The sequence below is a fragment of the Cheilinus undulatus genome, linkage group 21 (genome assembly GCF_018320785.1).
Source record: "Cheilinus undulatus linkage group 21, ASM1832078v1, whole genome shotgun sequence".
Lineage (NCBI taxonomy): Eukaryota > Metazoa > Chordata > Actinopteri > Labriformes > Labridae > Cheilinus > Cheilinus undulatus.
The window spans coordinates 35497779-35520575 of record NC_054885.1 but is presented as its reverse complement, the minus strand read 5'-3'; the positions used below and the strand labels follow the sequence as shown (position 1 = coordinate 35520575).

Genomic DNA, 22797 nt, shown 5'->3' with positions numbered 1-22797 from the left:
AAACGATTTGAAATGTTTAAAATGGGCACACCTTTGCTCTTTTTCACTTACATCCACTTTTCCAAATGTTTCAACTTTTTTTTGTGCCATTTAGACGATGACTTCTCCCTCTTAGTTCTAATAAGACCAAAGAAAATTGGGTTTCTGTACTTTGATACCACTAATGATTAAAATAATGGATATTTGGTCATTATGAAACTCATCGTCTTTAACTGTGTAGTAAATTCTGAAAATCTGAATGTACAGAAATGTTGTCAATCTTTCTGTTCAAGTCAGACAACTGGTGGGAGTTTGTCTGCAATTGACGATCATTAGAAACAGGAAGTTTCAAACAGCAAAATTGTGTGTGTAGGACTTCTGTTTTAGTTGCCTCGATATCAAACAAGTTTCAGTGTTGCTTGATATTTTTCTAGTCATATAAACTTTTATAATTCTCGTATTGTGGCAATCAATTTTTATGACTGTATATAAAAATCACGTGTATCGCCATTCAGCCGAAAAACACTGAGATAGGAGTTTTGATCCAAGTTTGAAAGGATACCAATGTTTGCATAGCTTATATCTACATCAGTATGTGCATGTGTGAATTTCCTCCTCTAACCTTTTTAATCAGACCATCTTCTGCAGAATGAACTTTCAGCATTTTCATTAAATTATTTAGAAATCATACGTAAACATGCAAAGATATACACTTGCAAATATAAATAACCAAAAGAACCAAAGAAACTGGATTTTATTCTTTTATTTCTCAGTAATTTGGTAAATTTATTGTACATTTATTTGGGAAATTCAGCCGTACCATCAGTCAAAAACGTATGAAAAAGAAAAAATAACTACAAACATAGTGAGATGTGAATGTCTGTGGACCAAAGTGAGTCTTGCAAATAAAATATTTTATCTAACCAGATGAAAAGTGAAGTCTAACAGAGCCCTTGAAGCAATGGAGTAAGGGAGGAGGGGGTTGGATTGAGATGACAGAGTCAAGTTGTTTAGGAGAAGACCATGGCCTGGAACTCTGCAAAGAGAACAAAACACCAGATTGATGGGATTATTCTCCTCATTAGAGAGAAAAATGATATTTCATATTACATTTCAGTGTGTTATATCCTGATTATCAGTCCAGTTACACTGAATACCAGATTTAAGATTGGTTTATAGTGACATAGTGCAAGCTAAGTCCAAAAGCATGTGCAGCAACTTTTCATGTCTCTGAGCAGCTGACTTTTCCAGCATGGCTTCTAGGCCAGCTGAAGGCTGTGTCTAACACAGACAGGGCAAACTGTGAGCCTAAATCCTTGAGGAGACATTCTGGTGTAGACTATTGAACAGAATTGATTTCAATTATGCAAGAAGCAAAGGACTCTGAATCCATCAGGGAGGTAAGACTTTTTAGAGCACTTGAACACTTAAAGGTGCACAAAGTAGAGTAAACTAATTTGAGGATGTTTAGCATCTTTAAGATTTTATTTTGACTTCATGTCATTTTCTTTTTATCTTTTATAGCTTCTATTGTATTTTTGTTGTATTCTAATGCCTCTTGTGCACATACATGTTGGGTTTTAAGCTTTATAACACACTTTAAATTGCTTTGTTTATGAATGGTGCAATATACATTAACTTGCCTAGCTTTGCTACTGTAGTGCCCTGCAGTTATTAGCATTTTGTATTACAAATAATCTATATAGTTAAATTAAACACCAAATATAAAATTTTATATATAGTCCAAAAAGTCTGCAAAGAATTTTCATAAATTATTTTACTAAGAAATGATAATTTTCTCTCTTTCTGTAACTTAGTAACCCATAAAAATGCCCCAGTATTTTGAGAATTATTTAATATTATTTTTCCCCCTATGGTGCAGATTTTCTCACCGTCTGCTCCAATCCGCCCATCACTGTCGTCATCAGCGGCACACAGGAAACCTTTGGTCTCCTTGTCTGTCAGAACGCGAGCACCAGGAGAAAACCTCTGGAGGAAAAACCTGCCAGGTACAGAGAGAGAAAAGCAGGGAGTTGGAAGTTTTTCTCAATGGCAAAGTGGATTTATAGCAATAACATAAAGGCAGATTTCAGGCCTAAACATCAATGTGTTCTTCATACAAAAGATGCAAAAGGACTTTTTAAAATGTGCATGGATAACATGCCATTTTAGCTTATTCAAAGGTCTGTCACACTTAAATATCCACATTTAGAAGCTACATTGGTGCAGGGTTATTAAAAAAGGACAGCATGTCCTGAGAGAATTGTGCAAGTGACAATGATTAAATCTTGATTTTGGCAAAATGAAGTTTGCACAAACGTTTTTCTGGCATTTGGTAAGTGTGCCTACTTGTCCTCTGTTAGACTTATTAAATATTTTATATCTTCATTGTTCCAAGTAGACTAATATGGAAAGGTCCGTTATCTGTTGGATGCATAAATGTGTCCTAAATGCTCTGTCAGCTCTGAAAGATTTAAGTGTATTTGACATCCCCATCCTTGCACTCCTTCTTAGGCGGAAATACATTTGAGAAACTGAAAGGAAAGAGGACCAAAATGGGCAGATCTCTCCTCCATTTAAAGAAAAAAGAAAATCACTCACTTGAGCTCTTCCTCCTCAATAAACCCGCTGCCATCGTTGTCCAGGATCCCAAAAACCTTCTTCACATCCTGAGGTGTCTTCTTGGAGAGGCCGCAGATTTGGAAAAACTTTTTAGGGCAGAAGGAGTCTGGTACTGAAAATGCAGAGCAAAGTGAGGAAATACATGAAATAGAGACATTTAAATGACAAAACCTCTGTTTTTAACTTAACTAGTCAAGTTTGTGTGATCCTCAAACAATTTATGTCAGATAAAATGTTTTCACAGGAAGAGATGTGAGTAAGTAGGCTAAGTAAGTGGACATTACACCTCCACGCTTCCTATGGAGTTTATTTTAGCCTCCAGTAAGAAGTCTACATCCACCACATCTGATCCTGAAATCCCCTAACAAAGCCTCAGCTGTGTCTCTAGTATCACCATATGACTCCACGTATCTTTAATTTCAACGTCCAGTGTCTTCCTGTAGACTATCATGCACACACAGGCTCCAGAAGATGTACTGTATAGAATAAGAGAAGTAATGATATTGATGGAAGACGATACCTTGGCAGTCCTTGATAGCACTGTCGATGGCCTCAGCGGAAAGGATAGATGAGAGGGACATTTTATTCCTGCATGTAGGGAGACAAGCGTGGTGAATTATTAACACATTTATCCAGGAACGTGAGCAAACTCTTACTTGCAATTGATGGAGAGCTAAGGGTGTAAAGGTAAGGATACTGCTCAGAGGAGTCATTAAATTTCACAAAACTTAGATAAAAGTCGGCATGTAAATACCTTTAAAAATATGCTACGTATTTAAAGGAGTAGACTTTATGTAAGGTGGCTTTTGTCGACAAAATACGCACAAGTCTGCCCTTTTACGCACACAGTTATTTCACTTTAAATCCAGCTAGGGCGCATTTAAAGTGTTCTGAATAAACAGTCAAGGTGTGCAGGAAAATTTGCAGCTCAGATACATCCTCAAATAAAAAAAATCCAAGAAAGTAAGCTTGTAAATGAGCTAAAACAACTCAGTATGTGCCTCTCTTGGCGCAGAGAATGTGCGTTGTAACAAGTTGGCTTTTATCGGCGAATTGCGCACGTCTGCCCTTTTACGCACGCAGATATTTCACTTTTAATACATCCAGAGTGTTCCAACTGAACAGTGAAGCTTTCCAGGAAACTCTAAAAGCAAGCAAGAAAATAATCTAGAGCAACTTTGCACTCCTTACCCGGAAAATGAACGTCATAACAAGCTGGCTTTTGTCGCCAAATTACGCACTGGTCTTCGCTTTTTACGCACGAAGTTATTTTACTCTTAATCCAACTAGACAGCATTCAAAGTGCTCTAAATAGATCGCACAGGATTCAGAGAATCCAAAAACTGCTAAACATAGAAGACGAAAGCATCATTTTCCTTCAGATGCAACCTCCAAGAATCCACTTAGCAACTTACCGTGTTGTGGGGTTCTCGCCCGGTCGGTGATCCAGCAGAAAGGTAAGGCTATGTGGTGACTGCTGTCTGTCAAGGCGGATTTATATAGGTCTGATTGCAGTGACAATGGGGATTGCTTGAGTTACCTGTCTATGGATCAAGTTCTAACTGCCCGCCCCAGATCCAATTTCTCTGCTAACTAATTAACCTTTACTATTTATAACGCCCGGGGACACGGAGACAGCACCGTGGACATCTGTAACGCCCTTGTAAATAGCAAATTAAGTTAAAAAGCGCATTCTTCTCCCCCCCTCTTACACCACTCCCTCCTCTCACCCCTCCTCTTCCTCTCACCTCTAGAATTATACAGTACAGTAAATGCAGGGAGGCTGTAATGTAACAGCAATCTCTCTCCTTTTTCTCCCTCTCTTGCTGTTTCTGTTTCTCTCCCTCCTCCTCCTCCTCTTCCTCCCCCATCCTTTCATGCAGATATCCTTTTACAGGCAGCAGTCCCAAAACGAGCACATCTGAGCCACATCCCGCTGCAAATATGCCCCTATCATTAGAGGTGAGTTCAGTGGAAATATAAGGTCACCTTTCATGCGCGTTTTTTGCTGCTTTTTTGGCGCTCACCTGTCCAAATCTGGACATAGAACATCCCATTCATATTCCCAACAGATGGGGGTGAGATTATTCCCAACTAAATCATCTGTAATGTAATCCTTAAACCCACATCAGTCAATGTCAGGGACGCCGGAGCTCCTGAACCTTCTCACTCTGTAACATGGGAACAGTCTGGCTAAATTGCTTTGTCAACTGTGCTGATTAAGGGACACGAGGTCACCCGCCATGATGGTGATGATGGTGCATAATGTGCACTGTCCCAGGTACTTAGTGCATCATTTAGAGTGAGGTCTGGCAGCCGGAGGTCAGACAGGTGACATTACTGAGCTTCAATCTGACATGGAGTTTAACAGTTTGGGCGCCAGTTTGTCCATTTTATCCAGTTTCAAAATGACCAGTTCAGGTTGTCTTTTTTCGAGGGCATCTGTGGCCTCAAGCGGGTTTTACACACCAACAACTGCAGGGGTCATTAAGCAGAGTCCTGGGAGAGTGTTCACTGCAGCAGAATACCAGAAAAGAAGGTTATTCTCTCAGTCATGCAAGTTTAGATGAGGGAAGTGGTGATTTTAGACATTTTTAGTGAGGCTGAAGTACCCCTAATTTCATCTTAGCACCCCTCTAATAATATAAACACAGTATTTTTGACAGAATCTTTGAGAACATTTTAATTTTGTGGTTTTACTTATAATTTTGAACATGGTGCAAGCTGGTGTCAAGCAATGCTGTTTTATACTCTCATAATTGTGCCGTACACCATACGAAGGAGCGGTTTTAACATTAGGCCACTGCCCCGGGCCCCATGCTCCCAGGGGCCTCATCAGATATGAGCCATAAATGGAAATTACTTTTAGGGATTAAGACGTCCATTATGAATTTACAACCCCATTTCCAAAAAAATTGGGGCACTGTAAAACAATGTATAAACCCATATTTTATTACCAAAAGGACATTCAGATGTTGAAGATGAGATATTTTACCATTTCATGAAAAAAATAGCTCGTTTTGAATTTGATGGCAGCAACACATCTCAAAAAAGTAGGGACAGGTACATGTTTATCACTGTGTGGCATCCCGTCCCCTTTTAACAACAGTCTGTAAAAGTCTGGGAAGTGAGGAGACCAGTTACTGGCGTTTTGGGAGAGGAATGTTGTCCCATTCTTGTCTGATGTAGCATTCTAGCTGCTTAACAGTCCTGGGTCTTCTGTGACGGATGTTTTATGATATGCCGATTGTTTTCTATTGGTGAAAAGTAACATTGTCGTGCTTAAATATGCATGGCCTTCCCTGAAAGAAACATTGGATAGGAGCATATGTTATCCTAAAACCTCTATCTACTTTTGAGCATTGATAGTGCCTTTCTACATGTGTGAGCTGCCCACGCCTTAGACACTAATGCAACCCAGTTGTTCCACAAGAAGGTTCCTGGTTCCATCCTTGGTCAGGGCCTTTCTGTGCAGAGTTTTCATGTTCTCCCTGTGCGAGTATCCGTTCTCTCCGGGTACTCCCACCACCAAAGACATGCTCATTAAGTTAATTGGTGACACTAAATTGGCCATAGGTGTGAATGTGTGCGTGCCTGTTTATACCCCAGTCCAGGGTATACCCCACCTCTCACCTAATGACAGCTGGGATAGGGTCCAGCGTCCCTGTGACCCTCAATTGAAAATGGATGGATGATTCATCTGACCACAGAACAGTTTTCCACTTTGCCTCATTCCACTTTAAATGAGCTTTGGCCCTGAGAAGACAAACAAACGATTTCTTCAGATTCTCTGATGATGTTTTGTTCTGTAGATGGTGGGAGATTCAAAGTCTTCACAACTTTACATTGAGAAATGTTTTTCTGAAATTGTTCTACAACTTTTAGACGCAGTTTTTCACAGATTGGTGAACCACTGTCCATCTTTACTTCTGAGTTATTCAGCCTCTCTAAACTCCTTTTATACCCAGGTGCATTACTGGTCTGTAGCCAGTTATCCTTAATTGTCGCAAAATGCTCCTCTGGTCAATTTTCTTCATGTGGGACACTTACTTTTCCAGCCTTTTGTTGCCTTGCCCCTACTTTTATGTAGGGAGGAAGATATGGCAAGCATTGAAAAACAAATGAAGAAATGATCAGCATTTTTCTGATGGTGTTGTTTGCTTTTGTGGCAGTTTTTACCACCACCTTATCATAGGTGAAAATTCTAAAGGACAACTACCATCACAATGCTGAAAGTACCGCCCCCCCACCACCACCACCACCACCACCAAAAAAAAGGCATAAAAATCCAGAAGAAAAAGGGGATTTTAGGTGATAAATCTCATTTAAGATGTGGGAAAAGGAGCCAATTGATTTACTTTGGAAGAAGTAGTAATTATAGAAAGGTTAGAGGTGCATCATGACATGCAAAATAGTTTACCTGCAACAAAAGGTGCACAGGTCAAATAAACGGCCTCACAGTCTGTCATGCAGGTACATGCAGGTCACCACTGGCCTTTTACATCATGCATGCAACCTCCACCGATCGGTGTCACCTCCCAAAGTGTCTCCAAAATATCTGCAACCTGACACTCGGGGATATCCTTGGGTGCAACCAAAGGCAGCAGCACAGCATCCCCCACCCCACCCCCATGGACAGTCAGCCTTCTCGCATCAGGAGTCAGGCATTCCTCGTGTCAGCTGGCCAGCGTGAGCTGCAGGTGATGTTGTCCTGGTGCTAAAAGATCCTCTTAAACATTATTTAAAGGCCAATCGATACTCTCTGTACACTTAAGAAAACCCCACATTTTCACACAGTTATCCTGCTGTTGTTGGATGCATGAGTGACCAGTAAGAATACTGATGAAACTTGAGCTTTGCTGGGTTTTCACGATGAAGAAGGAGATTTTCCTGTGCCTTGGAGCTCATTTTTTCAATAAAATTGTAAGAAAAATCTTTTTTAGTTGTGATAAATTTGCACAGGCCGGACTTGAACCCGGGCCGCCCACATACATTGGGGCCCACCTGAACCACCAGGCCATCTGAGCCCCATAATTACATTTTTTAATCATTTGGCAGCTATAGTTTTATTCCATCTGCAGTCCAAACTGGAACATTTGCAATCAGAGCATTTAAATGGTTGAAAATATTTAAAATCTTACAACTTGTACGGTGGCCCTAAAGGTCAAATGTGCAAAAATTTAAGATTGAAAACATTTTTTTACCCCATGCCACAAACTTTTTACATAATACAATGCATATACATAAGCAAAGAAAAAAACACTTAAATTTTAAATAATTTTTTTTATCATAAAAAATTACCTTATGCAAAAATATTTACAGCTGAAGATAATAGAAATAATTCATAATTATTCATAATTATGATTTAAATATTTACCCTTTGAACAAATATTTTAGCATCAGTGAAAAATATTGTTCTGTTCATGGAAAAAAAATATTTTAAAATGAAATTAGAAATCTAAAAAAATATACTACTAGTACTAATAATAATAATGGACCTTCTGCAAATTATTTTACCTTCTATAAAAACTTTATTTTCTTCAGTAAATAAAAATATTTTGTGTTTTATGTTTTTTATATGCTTTTGCTTTCCAGAAAAATACTTTTGTGGGATGCCTTTTGGATTTGTTAAAATGTTTTTAGCAGTTATGAAATATATACACAAGGGGCCTATAGGGCCACCGTAGACCTGAGGACAGACCAGGGTTTTCCCACTGTACTTTAAAGTAAGTGAGGAACATGTTTTATTTTTCCACCTCTGATAATAAGTCAGAGCACTTTTTATTAAACTCCATGTGGATTTTTGTCTGTGATATCGTTAAAAACTTTCATTTTGTTAATTAAGAGGAACAGACGAGCTTCATGAACGCCCGGCAGCCTTTAGTTTAATTCTCTGGCTGCTCCGTGGCGTCTTTCATTATTGAGTAAAAGCTTGTATCTCCGGTGGTTTGTCACTGTCAACCTTTCCTAATTCGGAACCCGGTGCCAACTTGTTAATGGGGCCTCTCAGCGAGCGCCGTCAGATAAAGTTCTGCCACGAGCTTGAAGTGAAGAGAAACTCAATCATCTCCTCCAAAGTGTGCGTAAAAAAGGAGCTGGGGAGGACACCGGATCGAGGGCAGCGATTTTTTAAAACCCACATGGTGGAGCATGATGTCATGAGCCATGCTGATACCTGACAGACTATACTGTTACTGTGCGATCATTTATTCATTGGTGCCGTTCTTTATGAGCCTGCAGGACATATAGACTGAGGGGAGGACCAGCCCCCATTTCAGTCTTTCTTTTAGTTGTTTCTTCTCTTGTAAATGAGACATGTTCACATAGGCTCTCAATTTCTCTACCAGCACAGCAACACATGTTCATCTTTATATGTCAGTGATGCAATTTTACAACTTATTCTCCTAAATTAAGACTGAGACAGTGGAGGACTCAGGGAGCTTTAAGGCCAGGGGCGGGATTATAAAAAGGGGACCTGCTGTATCGTGTCGGGCACCACAGCAAAGAGTTGTAATAAAGTTGTCCTAATGTCAAGGGACTAATGGCACTAAATTGCATTTTCTCCACAAACAAATTTTGTCCACTTACAGGACACCAAAGACGACACTTTTGTGTTGAAATTTTGTGCACCTAGAAGGAATCAAAAAGGGCACTTTGCTGTATTTTGTCCAATTTGAGGGTACCGACGATGGCCATTTTCAAATTTTGCTTAATTTGAGTCAATCAAAAAGGGCACTTTGTCCGATTTTGTCCGATTTCAGTGCATTTAAAAGGGCACTTTGTCCAATTTGAGGATACTAATAATAGCATTTTGTCAAATTTTGCCCAATTTGAGGGCACTGACAATGGCCCTTTTCAAATTTTGCCCAGTCTGAATTCATCAAAAATGGCACTTTGTCCAATTTTGTTTAGTTTGAGGTCAACAAATATGGCCCTTTTCAATTTTTTTTTCCATCTGGGGGGCACTGAAAATTGCATTTCTGTAAAATGTTTGCATTTTTTTGCAATTTTCAAAGGCATCAGCAATGGCACTCTTAGAATGTTGTCCACTTGGAGGGCACTGGCAATGACGGTTTGTCAAAAGTTGTCCACTTGGTTTCTGGCTAGCTGAAGCCATGTTTAGTTTGTGTTAAACCTCAAAAAAGGGTTCATATGAGGTTTTATGTGTCTTGCTAATGATAGTGATGTTGGGAATTATACGTTTTTGCCAATTTGAAGTTTGTCTGCTTTAACTCAGATATTTTCTAAAGACACGCCTGCTCTCTTTTACACAAACTTTTCCCCCCTTGGCAATAAAGTCAGTCTTTGCAATTCCTGCAAGGCGGTGGACCCCTGCAGTCAAACGGGCCCCGCTCTGTCCTGTCAGATTATTTTAAGCTATATACTCCATGTACATCCAGCAGACCTGAACATCAGGTGTTTTTGTCATGGAAATCAAATTTTCTAATCATGTCTAGTTGGTGTTTTCTGAGAGTTTTAGATTTTAATCTTTCTAAATTGTAGTGTAATGTTTTAATTGTGTAACTTCTGTCTTACCTATTCTTGTTTTTAATTGCACGTCTCTTCTTTAAACCTGGACTTAGCCAGCGAGTCTATTTCTGATCTTTAATATAAATCCAACTTATATTTTCCCACATGCAGCTCTGTCTGTAACAACTTTTCCTGTCCAGCTGAAGACTAACGGCCCTCTACCACTCAGACAGGCTCTTCAGGCTCTAAAACAGTCCACATTTTCATAACAAGATCATGAACTGAAGTCTGTCTCCACTTCAACTACTCATGAATGTACCGCCATCTAGTGGCAGCCGGATAGAAGTTTCCATACACAATAAACATTCAAAAACACAGACTGAAGGAAAGGATAACTCTGTACAGAAATTCTAAATATAAAATAGCATTAGAAATACATAAATATGGAATAAATTAAGGTAAATATGTCTGTTGATGCCCTCTCCATGGGAGCAGACAGGTAGGAGTCCTTCATGGGAAACTGTTCAGCCAATCAGATTCTATCTTGAAGCTCTTCTATGCACTTTAGGTGCCTTTTTTTGCATGCTTGAATAATTTTGGCATATACCTCACATTTAAAGCATTCTAATTCCATCTATAGCTTAAGGTTCTGTGATGTAGGCACTTGGTAATTGCCTGATTGCACAGTTCCCTGTGCCTTCAAGGTGAATTAATCCATCAGCACCACACACGGTCTAAAATCCACAAAGGCCTGTGACTTATCAAAAACAAGAGATGATCTGATATTTGAAGCCTGTGGTTTTTGTTTTTATAGTATCATAAAATAGTATCCATATTGATTGATTTTCATTCTAATACTCTGTCATATCCAGGGGTGGGTTTAGTAATTCATAAGTCGCAGGCAGAGACCAGTATGAGGCCCCTCCTTATTTTATCATAGCTAGTAGGCAAAATGTTTTGCATTGCCTCTTTTTGAGTACAAAACCAGAAAAATGGAAGACATTCACTATTCTGAAAGATAAATACCCAAAGTACCTGCTCATCACGTCATAGAAGGGCATCATAGCCCAAACTCACCACATCTAAATAGTTGCATTTTCCATTCTTCTTCAACAAACCATATGTTTTTATTCATTGCCTGCTCTTTTACCCCTTAGAAATCTATGTAGAAAGACTTTTGGGGCCTTTTTGTTGAGGTTGCACCTTGTTGTCATGTCAGGGGTCCTCTGCAGGATCTTCATTGGATATATATTAAAGCCTTGCATCACATTTACATTCAAAATACGGTCTTTTTTTTATTTTGTATTTTTTGGCATGCAGCTTACATTCACATGTGGCTCATATTAAATGCATATAAATGCAGTAAATGCCCATATATGGTCATGTTGATTTTTATATTTTTGACACCATGACACCCCTAGTTTAGGATGAAAGTAAGATCAATGAATTGAGATGAATAAAGAATGAGATGCTCATGAATTCAAAGGCACCGAAACAGGAAATAAAGTCCCATAAGACCGTAGCAAAAGAATATTTATTCTTTTTTTACCGTTCGTTCCTGGAAAGTGCATCATAGATTTTACAGTAAGCAAAATTCATATTTAAGACATGAACACAACCGCGCGACATTCACAATCATCATTTTGGACAGTGAGTTGCATAGGAGGAAACGTCTCTTAAGCAAATGTATAAAAATTATTTAGCCTATATTCAGATGAAAAGGGGGGAGGTCGATGTGGGCTTTGTTGTTCCATCAGAGCTGGTTGGTCAGGTGACATCTTATGCCTTAACCACGTTTGCGAACTCTGCAGGGAGACATGAGAGGGAGACAGTTAGAGGATAGAGTAACCACTACATCAGAGAGAGGGGGGATCATGACTACTGACTCACCATCAACGCCAATCTTGCCATCACCGTCGGTGTCACCTGCCTTCATGAAAGTCTTGGTCTCATCGTCGGTCAGTGCACGTGCATCTGACTTGAAGTTCTGCAGGAACAGCCTGTGATTGGACAGAAGAGGGGGTTAGATCACAGACAGCAGCTCCCATTGACTGACACTAGAATATAAATTCATTTTAGGTGGAATAAAAGAAATAAATGAACTGCACCGTAATAACTAAATTCACAGTCTTTCCTCGTTTCCATAACCTAAATGTCTGATGTATAACGGTGTCTAACACTGTTATTGAGAGATATGCAGGAGTGCATGTTCAAAATGACTCAATGATGTCCAATAATCCAATAATTAAAGTGACAGCATTTACACTTTTCAGGAGTTTACATTAAACTGGTCTATGGGCAAAGAGATTTACTAAAAAAACATTATTTCTTATGCTTTTACTTTGTTATATTCTGTTTGAAGCAAATGGTGATCTACTTCCTGTTTGGACAAAATAGTACTATATTTTGGAATAAAACAAGCAACTTCTGTTGGTCAGTTGACAAAAAAGCAAAGAAATTATCTAAAAAAAACTTTTTTTCTTATGCTTTTACTTTGTAATTTGTGGTGTATTAAGCTAATGTTGCTTTACTTTCTGTACAGATAAAGTTTTACTTTTATTTTGAAAGGAAAAAGCAACTTCAGGTAGTTCTGTTGACAAATAAGCGAAGAGAATATCTACAGTAGAAACAAATACTTCTTTTGCTTTTACTTTGTATTTTGTGTTTGAAGTTAATGCTGCTTTAGTTCCTGTCTGGATGAAATTTTACTTTTATTTTGAAAGGCAATATGCAACTTTTGGTTGCAAAGTTGTGAAGCGACAAGATTATCTCAAAAATCTTTATTCTTATGCTTGTACTTTGTAATTTCTACAGTTTGAATCCAGTGGTGCTTTATTACTTGTTTGGATAAAGATATACTTTTATTTTGAAAGGAAACAAGCAACTTCTAGTGGTGTAAAAAGACAAAAAGGCAAAGAGAATACCTTGGAAAAAAAACATATTTCTTATGCTTTTACTTTGTAATCTGTACTGTTTGAAGCTAATGGGGCTTTAGTTCCTGTTTGGGTAGAATTTTTGCTTTTATTTTGAAAGAAAATAGCAACCTTGGGTAGATCATAACTTACATTAACTCAACATGGCAAAAGGAAACTTACTTTGGATCAAAAAGTGTAAATGGAAACATGTAAAGGGAGCATAAAAAAGGGACATTTCTTATATTTTTGACTTGTCCACTGAGCCGCCTCAGTTTTTAGAGTGAATGAGACATTCAGAGGAGTAGTGTTGTCCTTACAGTGCATTATTGTGAGAGCAGGAAGGGGTTAAAGTGAGCAGCTTTAAGCTGCTGCAAAGCTACGGCAGCTAAGCTACAATGGGCATAAGACAGGAATTTAAGGGTTAAGGGTTAGGGTTGTCTTTAATTTTATCATTAGTAGTTAAAGTAATAAACAAAGATAGGAAGGGTAAATAAATACTGTTACTCTGTGAAAAGCTTTATGTCAAGCCCTCTTTAGGTCAGTACCCCTGCTGAAAAGTCTTGACACCTCCTGCACGACCAGTGAAAATTCAGGACAGATCACATTAACACCTATGGCTTTGATTCCCAGGTTTTGGGAAATCACTAAGAGCTCAGTGCTCTTACTTCAGCTCCTCCTCCTCAATGAACCCGCTCTTGTCCTGGTCAATGATTTCAAAAGCCCTCTTGACATCATCGCCGGACTTTCCGGCCAGACCGCATGCCTTGAAGAAGTCAGCGTGTTTGAAAGTGCCAGCGTCTGAAATGGATGTAAATACACACAAAAAAAACGCATATGTAGTAAAAATAAATAAATGAAGCAGCCACACAGAGGAATGAGAGCTAAAGAGTCACCTTTGCACCCAGCCAGGGCTGCAGCGACATCTGCATCAGCCAGTAAACCTGCGAAGGCCATTGTGATCTGCAGGAAGAAAAGCTGTCGTTACTAGGGATGCACCGCTGCAGACACCAAACCTCAGTAGTGATACTGTACTTGATATCATTTCAAAGCATGACCTCAGCCTGTTATCTGAGCAGAGCGCTGGAGCCACGTCTACAGTTTGGTGATATTTTAACATGAGTAAAGTAGAGCAGACTGCAGACTAAGCACTGCCAAATCAGAGACAGTAGGGGGGAGGAACATCTGATGCAAAACAAGCAAATCTGACAATCATTTTAAACTGTATGCATCCATTAGGATCCAGATATTGGGGAAAAAAGCTGGTATCAGTGCATCTGTACTTGCTTTTAAAATATGGATAGACAACCACTGATGTCAGCCAACTTCACAGACCTTTACATGTACATTTTATCATGCATTAAAAGTAACTGACTGCTACAAATAAACACTTAGCCTAGATATTTTAAACAACAGAGCAGCCATTCATCCTCTGCATAAAGATTCAGTCTTAGACACTTAGAAACACAGTTTTAAATTCTGAAAATGATTCCAAATTTAGTAAAAATAAAGCAGTGACTGGCTTGTTTGATGGTGCATCTCTAAATCCAATGAAGCAGCCTTAGGCTTTTTCTCCTAATTAGGGCTGGGCATTATAAATGAAAAGACATCTGGATATTTTTAAGCAAGAATGATGATCCACAGGACATATTTGTTATTTTTTTCTGCAAAGAAATTCCCAAAACCAATTAATAGTAAAGTAAATCCACATGAGCCAAATGCTGCACCAGCAGCCAGCAGCACAAAGTCAACTTTTGTGTGATAAATAACATCAAAATAAACTAGCAGTTTGTAAAAAGCTGATCAAAATGGTCCTTAAAGAAACTTAGATGAGTACAGTTATATCCCTTTGCCTATCTTATGGTTAAAAAGCAATTACGCAGCATCAAAGGAAGCTATGCCGATATTGTCTTACCCTTTTTCTTGTTTGAAAGTTTATCAGAATATCTAAAACTGGATAAATTTCCCAGCCCTACTTATAAGTTGAGCTCAGAGCAGTAATCCAAGTCTTCACGTCTTCTAATAAAAGCTTATCAAACCGAAGTCCACCTTAAATCTGATCAAAAACCACTCTCCCCAAAGATGCCAGTAATGGAGATGCTGCGTCTTTGTGCGCGCCGCTCAGTCCTCCCTTTACGCACGGACTCACCTGGGCTGTCTTTGCTTTGTAGGCTACAGATGATACAGACAAGACTCCGAGTCGACTGCAGTGATCTTCCCGGTGCTCCCGGTGACCTTTTATAGTTTCACTCTATGGAAATCTGAGGCATAAGATAACTGACACCAGCCGGGAAGGGGGTGGCGAAAATCCCTGGGCTATTTTGAGTTTCACAAACGAAGACGCTTAAAAGGTGCGTTTGAAGAAGTCTTCAATATGCCCCAATGCTAAGAATAGGCCTGTGCATTGCTGAGGAGGACGAATTGGAAATGCCGCTGGCACCACACTGCCGTATTCAGGAGGAGCATGCGTTAGGGAAGGCGTAAGTGGCGCTAATTGGTTGTTTTTCCTCTTTTGAGTTGATTTGGAAGGTTTGGGCACCAGATTTCAAACATTTAGTTTAAAGGAAGTAAGTAAAGGAATGTAGTTTTTAAGGATTATTTTGTTCTTTTATAGAGATTTGCACACCTCCACAGCAGCATGATTTTATCTATTTTATAAGTATATTAGGCTTATTTGTCAGATTTAGGCTCTGTTGGATCCTGCAGCACATTTATGCAGATTTCCATTAGTTTAATTTCACTTGAAAATGTCCAAATAAGTCAGAAGAACGGAATGATTTTTGTAAAAACGTTTCTTAAAGTGCTGCCCCCCCAAAAAAACAACTTTCACTTTCAAACTTCCTCCCACTTTTTTCATAAAGGAAGCTGAAGTTTAAGGCAAATCTTGAAATTAACCCAACCAAAAGTCAAATTAAAGTGGTAAAAAAAAATTCATTCGGACACTGGAGTGAATCCTTGCAGTGCTAAAATAAGTCAAGCCTGCAGGGGGCAGCACTATCTTGCATGGTGAAGCCTCTCTGCCTGTGTTTGCTCTGCTGGTTGAGGTTAACAAGCTCAGGGAGTTATGTGATAGCGTTGAGGGTTTACATATTGCTGACTTGAGCATTCTTTGGATCCTCTTCTTGACTTGTAATCTGACTTTAGTGTAACTGGAGGCTTGTTGAAGTATGCTAAAATATATAACCATTTCCAATCACTGTAAGAAAAATGCGAGAATAAACTGAAGGAATTTGTTCGAGCTGTCTCCGACAGCTGAAAATCTGCATCTCTGCAGCAGATTGAAGCTGCTCAAAGGTCCTGCTGATGCAACAGAGGCTGTTAATAGCCCTCCTGTTGCCACAGCACATCATCTAATTGACTACGCAGCAGTTGAGAGCAGCTTTTTTTCCACTATGTGTGACAGCTATCCATTGCAAGCCTTTCCCCGAGTCTCGGAAGTATGCTAGCAAAGCCTGAGGGCCATTCCCTCTGGCTTAAATCCAGCTGTTTTATCAAAACAATACCAGAGCAAGTCAGATTAAATGTTTCCCAGCATATTGAAACCCCAGAAAGATTCCCAAACCTTCACATGTGAGGTTGCAGAAGACACCAGAATGCAAAGATGACTGACCTGAGGAGATGATTTTTACACCAAAAGAGTATTTATTCCTGGTTTTTCACTCTTCCTCAAAAGTGCAGATGGTGTTTTACAGTTTGCACAAGTCATTTTTCAGAACATATAACACATGGCTTTTATATTAGCAATAAAATATGTGTTCCATGCTGAGAAATAATCCGCAGGCAACTCATAAATAAGGTATAAAAAATATTCTTTCAGCTGATGAATACTGAATCTTGCAAGGAGGTCGCAGTTCCATGAAAGGAAGTGGATCTTGGTCAATGGAAATTTATGCCTTTACAAGGGCAGCAAACTCTGTGAAAGTAGATGAAACTTCCATTAGTAAGGGGCAAAGAGCTGGGTGCACCTGCTTTCAGGAAAGATTTTTAGTCATTTTTTTTCTCACCATCAACGCCGATCTTGCCATCACCGTCACTGTCACCAGCGGCGAGGAAAGCCTTGGTCTCCTTGTCGGTGAGTGCTCTGGCACCAGCAGAGAAGTTCTGCAGGAACAGCCTGACGAGAGGACAGAGCAGCATGAGGCAAATTTATGAACATCTCACACTTAATTCAGTGGTATGCTGTAAATCCCCATGCAACATTGGAAGCATTTAAAGCATTCAGAGGATAATTTAGCATGTCAAAAAGCCTCTCTTTAAGGATTTAAATGAATTAAATGTTCAGGAATTATTGCATACTTTCTGTCTCTAGCTGTTTGTGCATTAGATGCGAAGTTTGAACCCGAGATTCCAAACAAACTAAATGTTTATTTTAGACAGCAAAGTCTCATTTTGGAGAGGTTAGCATCTAAATGAAGCCTCTATGTGGGGATTTAAACGTATAAAACCCTAAGGAATCATTACATCGTCTTTTTTTAGCTGTTTTGATCTATACGTGTGAAGTCTTAACCCTAGATTCCAACCAAACTCAAGCAAAATGTTCATATTAGTCTGGAAACTGCCCTCTGATGAGTGCAGCATGTCAAAAAGCATCAGTTTGGAGGATTTACACATATAAAACCTTCAGGAATAATTGCAAATAGTCTTTCTTTAGCTTCTTTGTGCAGTAATTGTGAAGTTCCAACTCTAGACTCAAGCCAAGATCAAGTAAAATGTTCATATTAGGCTAAAAATGCCCAGTGGAGAGCATAGTAATACTTACTTTTTGGGGATTTAAATGAACACAACCTTGAGGAATCATTAGATTGTTTCTTTCTTTAGTTGTTTTTGTGCAATATGTGTGAATTTGAGTTCTAGATTCCAACTAAACCCAAGCTAAATGTTCATTTAGGACTGTAAATGCGCCCAGACGGTGGTTTGCACATCAAAAGGCTTCTCTTTTTGGATTTAAATGTATAAAACTTTTAGGAGTCATTGCAACTTTTCTTTCTTTAGCTGTTTTTAAAACTAAGAGTGAAGTTTGAGCCATATAGATTCAAATAAGCTCATGCAAAATGTTTAAATTAGACAAAAACCCGCCCGCTGGAGAGCACAGCAATAGTGACTCTTTGGGGATTGAGATGTTCAAAACCCACAGGAGTCATTATAGATTTTCTTCCTCTAGCTGTTTTTGAGCTCTAAGTGAGAAGTTTTAGTCCTAGATTCAACTCAGTCTCAAGCAAAATGTTCAAATTAGACTAAAAAATGCCACTAATGGTCACTCTTTCTGCAGTTTAAATGTAAAAAACTTTAAGAACTGTAAAATTATTTCTTTTTTATAGCTGTTTTTGTGCCTGAAATGTGACATTTGAGCCCTGGATTCCAACCAAACTCAAACAAAAAGTTTGAATACGACTAAGGATTGACAGCTGTAGAACCCAGTAATAGTTTGCATCTCAAAAAGCCCCTCTTTGGAGATTTAAATGCATAAAACTCATTAATTATCACAAATTCTTGTTCTTTAGCTGTTTTGTACACTAAAGTATAATATTTGAACCTTCTAGATTTAAGAAAATGTTCTGATTAGACTAAAAATCCTCTTCAGGCAAGTACAGTTGTGGTTCAGATAGTTTATCTACAGGCATAGTACCAAAAGATGACAATTGTTCTTTTTGGGTATGCACATTGAAGTTTTACCACCTTGCAAAGGCCTGGGTCCCCCTTTTTTTTTTTTTTTTTTTTTTTGAGGGGCCTCAAGATAAAGTTAATATAGGCATGTATCATGTATGAGGTATGCCTCTAAAATTACTTAGAGTGCTTTAAAGCATATTTTTCATGTAGATAAGGGGCCAGAAGTGAATGAAATAACATCAAATAAAGTCTGGGTCTCCAGAGAAATAGGGGGCTTGAGGGTCCAAGCCCCTGAAAAGCCCCAAAATAACACTATATTAGAAAATTATAGTTAATCTCTACAGATGCACTAAAATAATGAATTGGTGGATTATGTGTGATTGCAATTAAATAATTACATGCCATTAAAAAAACAGGATTTATGGCAGAAGAACAGATATTGCACCAATAGTGCACATATATTTCTTTATTTTTCTTGTATTTGGCCTTAGACTTGTTGAAGTATTAATGAGGTGAGTCTGAGTTATGATGCATGTATTTTGGGTGTTTATAGTTCATGTCTTCTGTCTTTGTACCTGATAAAAGATGAAATTTTGTTCACACTCTATGATTTATTTTGGCTAGTTGGAGAAAGGCCCTGCTAGTCTTTGCCTGAGGCCTTTAAATGACTAAAAACCCTCCTGGGTGTGCACATGTGCAGGCTGAAAATGTCATTTTCATGTTAACAAATGAAGGTTACTTCTTTATGGTTTGATATCTCTACTTTTTCCTCTCCATACTTCTATCTGGTTTCGATCTGAGCCTCCTTCACTTAAGTGTTCACTCTCTAAGTGTCTTACTTCAGCTCCTCCTCCTCAATGAAGCCGCTGTTGTCCTGGTCGATGATGGCGAAGGCCTTCTTGACTTCATCTGCGGACTTGCCGGCCAGACCGCATGCCTTGAAGAACTTCTTGTAGTCGAAGGAGTCAGCAGCTGGAACACATATTTTGACACCATTAGCACCCGAGGGGGGCTGCGTGATCACAACACGAGACTAATAAGTGTTGATGTGAGACGATGACTGCTGCTGTGGGCTCATGTTGCATGTTTAGAGTCAGGGTATTTGCTTTAGGGATGAAGAAATCAAACTAGTTTGATATCTAGTTGACTTGTCATCAATATAGAAGTTATTCTTGGATCACTTCTTGCTTTCAATTGTTGTTGCTGATATATTTGTGCAATTTGGACAGTCCGCAGGACTTTGAATGTAAATTTTGATGAATCCCTTCCTCTCCTTTGCACCTGTCTTATGAAATACAGTATTTTTCTTTAGCTTTTACACTTTTAATCCTTAAAAAAATAAAACTGTAGTGGTTTAAAACAGCCTTGACTTGTGCAAGAGTGGTTTCAGCCAAATTTGAATGTGCAGGAAAGGCTGCAGACTGAAATGTGAGTGTAAAAATGTGCAGTGCATCGATTTTCTAATGCAGTGAGGAGAATGGAGCTCACCTGCGCAGCCATCCAGAGCTGCTTTGACTTCAGCATCATTGAGGACACCAGCGAAGGCCATTTTTTAATCTGCAGGAGAGAGAGAGGAAACAGGTTGGGGTTTAAAAACATCACAAGTAGAGAATATCTGCAAATTCTGAACTGAATAGACACCGTTCTTTAAGTGAGGGATATGTTGCACATAGGAGGTAGAAATCTGTGCAACCAAGATGCAGTTAAGGTTTGGTTTTCTCTTTAGTGATACATTTTCTAACATCATCTTAAGTCATGCATACTTATTTTAATTTTCTTGGATTAAACGAAGCTCCCTTTCCTTTACAGGATAAAGGAGGTTCAAACATGGAAAGCATCTAAACATAAAAATGAAAGCCCCTTCTCTGCTCTGATAAGCTGTAGGCTCTGGATAGTGCCAATAAGTTGCTTTAGGCCTGCCTGGTAGCCTCCTAACTCCTGCTTTTGAGGCCTTAAGAGCCATTCTGTGCCTGCATGTGTCTGCATGCAGGCCTGACTCCAAATGCTGCCCTGTCACTAAAGAGATGATGCTCCCACTGAAGTAGCATGAATCACTGCCACGCAAAAGTGCTGCAGTGATGTGAACATTTTCTTTGAACCATCCGGATCATGTAAATCAGGCATCCAGAAATCCTTTGAAACCAAGCTTTGCCTCCTTGTGGCACTCATTAAGTCGTCCTGTGGTCCGTGTGCTTGTCGGCTATGTTGGTTCCATTTCTTTCTAGTTATAGTCCACGGTTTGAATCCCTTCTTTTTTTTTCCTCCCATAGTAGTGCAATGTGCCAGAAGTCAGTATGGACGCACTCTCCCACTCACCTTTGCGCTGCGTTGAGGTGAGTGAAAACCAAGGCGGACTCGAGTGAATGCCCCAAGCCGCTTTCCCTCTCACTTATATATCCTCCAGCAACACCATTTACAGAGCTTTGAGTCTCAGTATCAGGTACCAAGATGCATGGGTTTCGAAAAAATGTGTCTACTAGTCTCGACCTATTTTTAGGTGAACAAATGAGGATGCTACCATGTGTGCAGGAAGCCTATAGCTAGACGTGTGGAAACCCGAGCAGAGCTGCTCTCTGACTTCACTGGTGGACATGTTGCACCTCAAAAGATTTACGAGCAACATTTAAGATGTGGATTCTGATGTAGTGACTTTCTTTAGAGAATAAATGAATGGAAATGTGCGAGAGTGAAAATGTTGCGCCACCATGGTTCATGTTCCTTGTTTTGGTTTGTGAGAAACTCTCAGGCCACATGAATGAGCTCCGGGGGCTAAATTTAACTCCTCTTCACTTTCACTGAATATTTAATTTACGGCCTTACACGCAGTCGATCACTGAGAAAGCGGATAGCCTATTAAACCTTTTAAAAGTTGTAAATATAGTATTTAAATCTGTTCAATTACCCCAGGAGAAACACTTTGTTTGGAGTAAAGACAGACCTTAAAGCTAATTCTTTAATTAGAAACCATACAATGTGTTCCGCAATAGGCACTTAATTGTTCAATTTTACGCACAATAAGGTTTTCAAATTGTTGGATACTTAAATATTTTTAATGTTTTAGACAATACAATCTTTGTTTAATGATCAAAAGTATCAAAAAGCTGTTCTAAAGAAGTTCATAAGCATGACAAATGATCGATACTTTTCGATGTCCACGACAGCACGTCGTAGTTCCCAAATATATATTTGTTCATGCGCAAGAGAGGACATACTCCAGCCAAAAGTTGCAATAAAACTGCCGAACACTGTCCATCGTTTGTCAATCGTTTCATTTCACTCATATCATCAAAGTGAAACAATGAGAGGACTTCAATGTTCCATTTTACGCACAGTATCGTTGTCAAATCTCTTCATACTTCATGCCTTAAACGAGTCAGTCCCTGTTAGACTACTTTATCAATCCAAAGTATCATGAAGCAGGCCTACTGACGTTAATAAGCTTGCCAAAATGATAGAAACTTCCATAATTTGGGTCTTTAAATGATACAACCCCGATTTTTTTACCGAACCATAGTACCAAAATGCGCATTTGTTTCATTACATGCGTAAAAGAGGGAAGGATCCTTCCAAAAATGGAAAGAAAACTGCTCTACATAGTCTGAATTGAACAAAACATCAGTATTTATTATCTAAATTGAGACATTAACAATTTTTTGGATGCTTATGACTTCTTTTTTGTCGCTTTGGCATGATATAGTTTTATATTCACTCATCATCAAAATAACAGAACTTAATTAGTCCATTTTACGCACAAGTACGTTGTCAAATGTTTGGTACTTTGTTTCTTTTCATGTTTAAAACGGATTCAAAATCTTTTAGGCTACTTTGATCATTTGAAGTATTAAAGCAGACCTACAGAAGTTTGTAAGTTTGCCAAAATGAGCAGTTCTTAAATACTTTTGGATATCACGTGTTCTACAATTATAAAATCCCCATTGCACTTAAATGTGCATTTGAGCCATAACATGCGCAAGAGAGGAAAGAATCCATCAAAACTGCAAGGAAACCACAGCACATAGTCCAAATTGCACAAAAGGTTGAAAAAAAGATCATCCAGATCAAGAAATTAACCAGGTTTAGGTGCTCGTGACTTCTGTTTTAATTGTGCGTAAAACTGACTTCAATGTTTCCATTTTATGTACAATATGGTCGCCAGAATGTCTGAGACTTTGGTACTTTTATGTTTCAGAACAATACCATCTCGGTT

The 22797-nt window shown here is 38.8% G+C and overlaps 3 protein-coding genes and 1 long non-coding RNA gene across 5 annotated transcripts in view; 1 reads left to right on the top strand and 3 right to left on the bottom strand.

Annotated features, from left to right (window-relative positions):
- Positions 1-22797, top strand: part of LOC121529109 — a 43404-nt gene that overhangs the window by 14837 nt on the left and 5770 nt on the right. Inside the window, exons 4-5 of one of the 2 annotated variants that reach the window (XR_005993557.1) lie at positions 1862-1988; positions 4485-4563. This is a non-coding gene — a long non-coding RNA (uncharacterized LOC121529109). Of the gene's footprint in view, positions 1-1861; positions 1989-2493; positions 2617-4484; positions 4564-22797 lie in introns of those variants that run through there. The other variant, XR_005993558.1, reaches the window with a different exon arrangement.
- pvalb8 (parvalbumin 8) lies at positions 990-4092 on the bottom strand. Its single transcript, XM_041816803.1, has 5 exons — positions 4017-4092; positions 3122-3189; positions 2581-2713; positions 1872-1981; positions 990-1015 (listed from the first exon to the last, which is right to left on the bottom strand). Exons 2-5 carry the CDS (start codon positions 3180-3182, stop codon positions 990-992), a joined length of 330 nt encoding a protein of 109 aa, XP_041672737.1. The 5' UTR covers positions 3183-3189; positions 4017-4092.
- Positions 11587-15226, bottom strand: LOC121529105 (parvalbumin beta-2-like). The gene is made up of 5 exons (XM_041816801.1): positions 15133-15226; positions 13880-13946; positions 13652-13784; positions 11962-12071; positions 11587-11876 (listed from the first exon to the last, which is right to left on the bottom strand). Exons 2-5 carry the CDS (start codon positions 13938-13940, stop codon positions 11851-11853), a joined length of 330 nt encoding a protein of 109 aa, XP_041672735.1. The 5' UTR covers positions 13941-13946; positions 15133-15226; the 3' UTR covers positions 11587-11850.
- On the bottom strand, positions 16675-20939 carry LOC121529107 (parvalbumin beta). The gene is made up of 5 exons (XM_041816802.1): positions 20907-20939; positions 20079-20147; positions 19430-19562; positions 16988-17097; positions 16675-16896 (listed from the first exon to the last, which is right to left on the bottom strand). The coding sequence occupies exons 2-5, from the start codon at positions 20137-20139 to the stop codon at positions 16871-16873; spliced, it is 330 nt and encodes a 109-aa protein (XP_041672736.1). The 5' UTR covers positions 20140-20147; positions 20907-20939; the 3' UTR covers positions 16675-16870.

Excerpts from the sequence above, each read along its gene's own strand:
- pvalb8 (XM_041816803.1), bottom strand. The coding sequence starts at position 3,182 with ATGTCCCTCTCATCTATCCTTTCCGCTGAGGCCATCGACAGTGCTATC. Across the intron at positions 2,714-3,121 it reads TGCTATCAAGGACTGCCAAG|TACCAGACTCCTTCTGCCCT; the intron begins GTATCGTCTTCC and ends CTGCATTTTCAG. Across the intron at positions 1,982-2,580 it reads ATTGAGGAGGAAGAGCTCAA|GTTTTTCCTCCAGAGGTTTT; the intron begins GTGAGTGATTTT and ends TGTACCTGGCAG.
- LOC121529105 (XM_041816801.1), bottom strand. The coding sequence starts at position 13,940 with ATGGCCTTCGCAGGTTTACTGGCTGATGCAGATGTCGCTGCAGCCCTG. Across the intron at positions 13,785-13,879 it reads AGCCCTGGCTGGGTGCAAAG|ACGCTGGCACTTTCAAACAC; the intron begins GTGACTCTTTAG and ends CATCCATTTCAG. Across the intron at positions 11,877-11,961 it reads TGGCAAGATTGGCGTTGATG|AGTTCGCAAACGTGGTTAAG; the intron begins GTGAGTCAGTAG and ends GTCTCCCTGCAG.
- LOC121529107 (XM_041816802.1), bottom strand. The coding sequence starts at position 20,139 with ATGGCCTTCGCTGGTGTCCTCAATGATGCTGAAGTCAAAGCAGCTCTG. Across the intron at positions 17,098-19,429 it reads ATTGAGGAGGAGGAGCTGAA|GCTGTTCCTGCAGAACTTCT; the intron begins GTAAGACACTTA and ends TCCTCTCGTCAG. Across the intron at positions 16,897-16,987 it reads TGGCAAGATCGGCGTTGATG|AGTTTGCTGCCCTTGTAAAG; the intron begins GTGAGAAAAAAA and ends CTACTTTCACAG.